Source organism: Hydra vulgaris, chromosome 05 (assembly GCF_038396675.1).
Source record: "Hydra vulgaris chromosome 05, alternate assembly HydraT2T_AEP".
Taxonomy (NCBI): domain Eukaryota; kingdom Metazoa; phylum Cnidaria; class Hydrozoa; order Anthoathecata; family Hydridae; genus Hydra; species Hydra vulgaris.
This window is the reverse complement of record NC_088924.1, coordinates 23,792,501-23,800,674: the sequence shown is the minus strand read 5'-3', so window position 1 is coordinate 23,800,674 and position 8,174 is coordinate 23,792,501. Positions and strand designations below refer to the sequence as shown.

The 8,174-nt window shown below is 28.3% G+C and overlaps 1 protein-coding gene across 1 annotated transcript in view; it reads left to right on the top strand.

Annotated features, from left to right (window-relative positions):
* Window positions 1-343: 343 nt before the first annotated feature.
* The window catches only part of LOC136080273 (L-rhamnose-binding lectin ELEL-1-like), a 31,900-nt gene continuing 24,069 nt past the window's right edge, over window positions 344-8,174 (top strand). The window contains exon 1 of the mRNA XM_065796888.1: window positions 344-520. Within this exon, the coding sequence (XP_065652960.1) occupies window positions 494-520 (27 nt within the window). The 5' untranslated portion in view covers window positions 344-493. The remainder of the gene's footprint in view (window positions 521-8,174) is intronic.

The window sequence follows — 8,174 nt, the reverse complement described above, 5'->3', positions numbered from 1 at the left end:
TATTATGAGCAGCTTTTGCAACAAAGTCAAGTTTCTCGGAAAGTACAGATCAAAAATATGTAAAATTTTAAATATCAAACTTAAAACATGATTTTGTAAGATAACGTGCATGTTAGCCTACTTAAACGTTGCCCATATTTAATTTATATTTACGTCTCCATCTAGTTTTTAAAAACGTCATGTTTGATATATATGCTTCAAAGTTAATTTACGCCTTTGCGTATCCTTATATTTAATAATTTAGATTAACTGACATATTTATGCAATTTTTTTAATTTGGTAATGTTAACATAAATAATTTACAACAAAATGTTCCTATTCATGTTTCTTTTTTCTATTTTACATAGATATGTTCACATGAAGTATAACGTAAATGTGACATACTGTTAGCCTAAACTTTTTATTCTTTTTATGTATAAAAACTGAAAGTTGATAAAACATTGTAATGAAACTAGCAACAAAGTAACGAGCAACATATTTTTTCGAAAGAAAAATGACTTTTTTCAATATTATACTTTTGGTATGAGTATATTTATTTTTTGAAATGTATTTTATTTTGCGCATTGTTATTTTTAGGCGTATAATAGTTTGTACATACTTACAAATCTGCCTGGCTGTCTCTTTCTCTCTCTCTCTCTCTCTCTCTCTCTCTCTCTCTCTCTCTCTCTCTCTCTCTCTCTCTCTCTCTCACTCTCTCTCTCTAATATATATATATATATATATATATATATATATATATATATATATAAAGAGAGAGATTAATATTATTAATTATCTTATTTTTATATTTTTAAATTTCAATGCTAACACACGCAACTGCATGTGTGTTACTAATAACAAATAGTGTTTTAAATAATGTTTTGTTGTAAGCAATCATATAAAGTTACAAAACTAAAACCTATAACGTATCTGTTTATGAAGAAAACTTATTAAAGTTTTTCTACTTTTGGAAACAATTAAAGAATTAGTTCTAAATTTCAATTTAATTAATTTAGAGCAAGTGATAACTTGTCTCTAAATTTATTTAATTGAAATTTTAGAACTAATTAATAACAAATAATAAATTTTCTATTTAAAAACTTCGTTGTTTGTTCTGTTGAACGCTATAAAATTACAAAATATTTTGTAAAGTGCCTTAAAGACAATTTATTTTTGTAAATAAAAAATTGATGAATTTAAAAAGATGGACTCTTATAAAATTTTACCAGGAAGTTTTTTATAAAAGTTTGCATGGGGTTGATAAAACAAGTTTAAGTTTAAAAGAAAGTTCATAAATGTTTAAAAGGTAAAAGAAGTTCACAAGTCGCACACCTCTGCCATCTTTGCGAGCTTCAAAAATAATTTTGCAAGCGTTTTATTCTGCTTCTTAGTGTATATATTATAATCTATTGATAAAAATAGATCAAATAATTTCATACAACGTTTAACTAAATATGGAGGCAAATTAATTAAATATTCTGGAATTCCATCATGGTATTTTCTATATAAAAATATGCTTTTATATTTTCATCACAATAACTAAAACAAAATTAATTTAAAGAGTAAACAAGCTAAAAAACTTTTTTACGGAAACATCATATGTGACATTTATCAATGTGAAAATATCATATATAAAAAAAAAAAATTATTTGTACCAAAAATTAAGTTATTGATGTTACTGCATTTTCTAACTTTTCATATTTGTCTTTCAGTTCTATTGTTGGAGTTGACATTCACCGAGATCCCATCTAGCCTCTAAGCAATCACTCATTTCTAAAATTATAAATACTTCTATATTATCAATAGAAAAGTAAAACCAATAGCACAAAAAAATGTTTGTACAATTAAAAAAATTGTTGATATCAACATTTAGATTACGTCAACTTTAACATGACTTAATATTGTTACTTATTGAAAAGTTATACTAACATTACTCTTATTATAAGAGTATAAAAATTTTTAATTTGATTTATGAACAACCTTTTAAATATATAACTAAATCAAATAATTAAATTATCTAAGCAAGTATGACTTATTATCATAATTATAATAAATATAATAATGTAATAATAAATAAGTAATTACAAAAATACTCCATGTTAAATAAAAAACAATATTTTTCGGATTTAAATTACAAAAAACTATTTAGTATCACTGAATAACAATAAATTATTGTTTTAGCCTAGAGAATAAATTTAAGTGCATTTGCTTATTTATTCGAATTGTCAATAAAAAAGAATTTTGGTTGCAATAATGAATCCAATCTTCGAAACCTATAAATGCTTCTGTAATAGCTTCTATGATTTCATATTCATCAACAAAAATAGCCACAATTTGGTTATTAATATCGGTTTTAAATACATGGAAAGATAGAGCATAGAAAAAAAAGCGCATATTTTGTTGATTACGTAACAACAAGAAAAGCTAAACTCATTTTCATATTGTAACAGCGGGTTTTTTTGCCATAAACCTTGATATGCAAACAACAATAAATTATTAAGATCTGGATAATTTTCTTCATAATTGAATCCTCCTTTGAGTCTAAACTTAATCAATCCATCTTTAAAGTAAATTTTCTTATTATTTATATTAAACCAACAACATTCTTAATCTTCATTCATCATCACGAATCTGCAAAGCTATCGTCTAGCTATAGTTATACGATTTGCAATTGTCTAACCTTTTGGGAAAAAATGTTTGAAAACATTCTGCAGAATATATTTTGAATTAAATTCTAAAAAAATTAAAGTTCCATAAAAGGACGATCATAGTAGAAGATAACAAAAACTTTCGTTATTTATAAATATTTTCAATAATTATACTAAGGTTAACCCAGTATAAGTATTTTTGGTTTAGTTTGCTATTTGGGTTAAAATTATTTTTAAAGATTCGGTTTCAGTTACGGACGGACGAGTTTTGAACGTTTGTACGTACAATGAACGTACTTGTATATATACATATACATATATATATATATATATATGTATGTGTATATATATATATATATGTATATGTATATATATATATATATATATATATATATATATATATATATATATATATATATATATATATATATGTATATGTATGTATATATATACATACATATATATATATATATATATATATATATATATATATATAAACATATATATATATATATATATATATATATATATATATATATATATATATATATATATATATATATATATATATATATATATATATATACATATATCACTAGATATACTTAATGGTGCTAAAAAAACGCTCTTTAAGGCGACAGTTTTGTTGAAGCAACTTTTTTTTGTCATCTTAAATATATTTTCAAATGTATATATATATATATACATAAGGCCTGCGCAAGGAAGGGGGGGTATAACACCATTTCCCCATCAATGATTTTTTCGTGCATATATATATATATATATATATATATATATATATATATATATATATATATATATGTATATATATTTATATATATATATATATATATATATATATAAATATATATATATATATATGTATATATATATATAAACTAATTTAAAACATCATATAATACGAATTCTCTCAATACTAAATAATCTATTTAAAATTTTTGTCGGATTATAGGCACCAGCATTATCATTATATAATATAATATTTAATATTTATTATTATATTATATGCTGATGACGCTATAGTCCGGCGAAAATTTCAAATAAATTATCTAGTACCGAGAGAATTTGTATTATCTGATGTTTTAAATTAGTTTATATATATACTCTCGTACAAGATGTCAACATTTAAATCATATATATATATATATATATATATATATATATATATATATATATATATATATATATATATATATATAATATATATATATATATATATATATATATATTGGCGCCCTGAGAAGTCTTAACGGTCTTATTATGGAGCACTGCGGAAGAGCTTTTAACAGGATGGTTTAAACTACAGATCCTTTGTTTGTGAGGCAAATGCGCTACCACTTTAATTATAATAAACTTCGTAAGTTACCAGTTGGTTTTCAAAAAGTGTTTAATACATTTGTTAATTACTAAAGGAAAGTTTTTGTTATGTCAGAAAGTTTATAATAAAAAATCTGAAACTCGTAGGAATTATCAAATTTCTGCACATAATATGCAGAATATATGGCTTCATGTGTCCTTTTCATCCACTTCTATTTGAAAATATGAGGGAACAATCGAATTACGTCGTTGTGATATTCTAAAAACATTGCAATAAAAAGGTTTATTATATAATTGAAGTAATTTAAAATAATACAAGACAACATTCAAAATTTTTAATTTTTTATTTTTATTAATCCTCCGAATTTTTTTATTACCACAATATTAAGTATTTTTAACTTTTTTATTAGTTTTATTTAAAATAACTTTAACAAAACGTTTTATTTCAGATATAAAGTTAGGATTTTCTATTATGCTGTTGTTAAAAACATACTTTTTTAAACTTACTTTTTCAAGACTTTTTAACCCCTTACAATTATTAAATTAAATCAGTTTGGCGTGGTAAGTTAAATTCATTAGCTTTATTTTTGCAAAATTTTCGGTTTTTAAAACGCAAAACAAAACAATTTTATAGTTCTTAACTCTTAACTTTTTAAATAAATAAATCCACACCTACGCGAACATCAACGATAACGATGGCGTCGAATAATAAAATAAATAAATACCCAACTATAACACCCAGCAAAATGGTAAGAAATGTATTTTCAACATTTTTTTTTTTTTAACAACTTCGCTTTCAACAAGGCTGCAAGCAACCACTAATTAAAGTTGAAAGTTACTGTAAGAGAAAAGATGAAGATTGTAGAGCAAAATAATGATTGACGGACGCCTTAAGAATTGCAAATTATATGAATCTGCAAAGCAAGAAGAAGGATGCAAATTCCAAGCAACTGATGTTCGAGGAAAAAAACTAGACGAATAAGCGTTTTTGGAGCACTTAGGAATAGTCACAGAAAAAAGATGAGACTTAATTGAATAACGAGTAATACAAGAACGAATTTTAGTTGATGGCACAAGAGAAAAAAGAAAGTGAAACAACATTAGGACGATGTGATAATGGTTAGAGGTTGGCTGCAAGAGCAAGTCCAACTATGTTTACAATGCGTTTTTGCATCTTGTCTAAAAGAGAAAGGGCATCATTAGAAGATCCGCCCCAGATATGGCAACAGTATTCCATACAAGGCCAGATTTGAGATTTATAGAGATAGAGAATAGAATCCGAAATAAGAAAGTGTCGACCTCGATAAAGAGATGCAACCCTAGCAGATGCTAACATTTGCGTACTTATTGAGCTATACCATCCCCACCACACTATAATTTACTATCACGTGCCACAATACTCACAACTGAAACACCCCATACCATTCTCATACATTGTGCATATTTAGAATTTATTACGAATTCCTAACACACCAAAAGACATCTTCATAAAGCGAGACGTTTTCTTAAACCAATATGAGCTAGAAATGGCAATGCTATGTCACAGTACTATCCTGACACCCGTTACACGAGAAGCAAAAAAATAGAAAATAGAAAAAACCGCACAACCGGAGCTCGACATCACTCCGGCCACATCAGCAAATAAAAAAATAGATAAGAAGCCAAATACCACAAGTCAGAGCACATCACCACTTTATCTAGAACAACATCAGACGAATGGAATGGAAAGTAAAAATAAGAAGTCCAAAACATTCCTTACAACAATTGATCCAGAAAATAAAGAAAGAGACAAAACACAAGAAGATAAAGAACTAAGTGACTGTCAAATGCTAGAAACGGTAGGATTGAATACCAACCTTTACACCAAAACACCCTAAGAACCTAAAATATTGATTATCCCCTTATACCAAACACCCTAGGTCCGTCTCTGTTATGCATACGTACATACTTCTATGTATAAGCTTATCCTTTCGCATCCAACCCCCCTTAATTTTGTAATCAACCCTCACAGTACCATATAACTGCGTGAGAACATATTATAATGATTTATACTACTGTGTATGACCTTATAATACATGATACGCACACTAGATAAAATAGGACACTCCTTGGGTATTAGTTTATCACATATCATACCTCACGTGGTAACTAAGAAGTAGGCCGTAAAGTGTTTTAGTGCTGTAACTTTTTTTTAAATATTTATCTATCTGTCTCTCTCTCTCTCTCTCTCTCTCTCTCTCTCTCTCTCTCTCTCTCTCTCTCTCTCTCTCTCTCTCTCTATATATATATATATATATATATATATATATTAGGGATATGACTTTTTTGCAACCTACTAGGCCTGTATCGTAATTCAATGAACTTTTATGTAAAAAGAACGAATAGATGTTTCATTTTGACATATTTTGAAAAAAGGTCACCCCAAAACCAAAAAATCGAATTTTCAATAGGTACACTTTTGTACAGTAAATGAATATTAAAGGCTGAAGATGTTGTAAGAGTCATACTCCTGTTGTTATTTTATTTATTTATGCAACATGTACTGTGATATAAGAAAAAACATTATGTAATATATAATTATACAAGTATTACAAAATTAACAGTATCAAAGCGTCTAGTACAACAATATACATAACTGTCTGTGTCTATAGGCCTACTGTGTTTAGTACATGGGTCACATGATGCTCACGTCTCATAAAGAGTCTAGCGCTTATTACTTAGAATGAATCGAAGTTGCAGTTTGTCTTTCTTTCTGCAGGAAGCATACAGGTCTTGCATCACCTTGATTGCACGTTCAGCTATCTGATTACTTCGTGGTATGTCGATGACGGATGGCTCTTTCTTCCAGTGATTTTTGAATGACTGCAATGCCTTATTGTAAGGCTTCAATACATCAGATAAATTCTTGAAGTCATTGTCATTGTACTTTTGACTACTAAACCAATGTTCTGCCCACTCATATGAAATGAACCTGCAAACCTTCTCCAAATTCTTTCTCGCTTCAGGCATAAGAATGAACGCCAGAATGGCGAGAATGGCTCTTGAGTTCCATCTGGCATTGCTCATATTAGGAATGTTCTGAAAGTGAATCAGAGGGAAGTTTCTTTGTTCTTCATAGAACCTAAACACTCTTGTTAAATGGTACAAAAACTTCATATCGTCTCTCCACCCTGATTTATCAAGAATTTCTACAGTTCCATTCACAAACTAATCCTTCAGTTCATCATACTTATTCAACAGTTCAGACACAAATGGGTATTCAATGTTTGGAGATTTGGTATCACCCCCAAGTTCTTCGTCCATCACCAGACGGAGAATCCTGTCTAGTATGTGATGCTGACAACCGATAAATTGTGGTATTGTAGTTTTTAGTAGTTTAGTATTGTATTTGCCGATTGAAAATAATTTACACTCGTAATTTATAAAAACAAATATTTACATGACTGGGGCTTGAAGAAGACAAAATTCATCTTATCATTAAGCCCCCCATTGTGACACCCTTTAATTTAAACATACGTTGCAACTTCACAACAACTCCATTTCTCTTCCCAGTATTGACGTTTGTTGTATCAGTAATGATCATCTTAATTGAATTCCACAAATTGTATTCATCAATAAGTTTGGCAATTTTTTCAGCAACAGTTTCAGCTTTGCCATCTTTTAAACGCAGTGCATCAAGTTTCACGTCAGTTCTTTCATTCTGAAGTATAACTACCTGATATTCCTTATCATCTATTCGTTTGCCGTCAAAGTGTAAGGACCACTGTTCCATTTTAAGTTGTTGTATCATTTCTTTTTTTAATTTACCTGCCTCTTTGAATATGGACTTGTAAATTGCTGATTGACTTGGAGTTGGAATATCAATACCTTGTTGTGATAATACATTGCATATTTTAGCAGCTTTCTTTGTGGAAACTCCACTTGATGTAACCATACTTACAGCAAATTTACTTTTGTAGTGCTTTCTAGTTTTTTTCTGAGTGTCCTCATCATCGTCTTTATCACCGTCGTCGTCTTCATCATCTTCACTCTTACTTTTGCAGTTTTCAGATTCAGTACCACTGTCTGTGGTAGACAGGACTTGTGATGTGGAAGGTATTGCTGTTCCAGACTGGACTTTCCTTCTCTTGGAAGGGTGAATGGTTTCTTTACTTGCCACTAGTCCTGTTGAGTACCCCACCTGTCCTTTACTTTGTTTTTGTAGGTGGT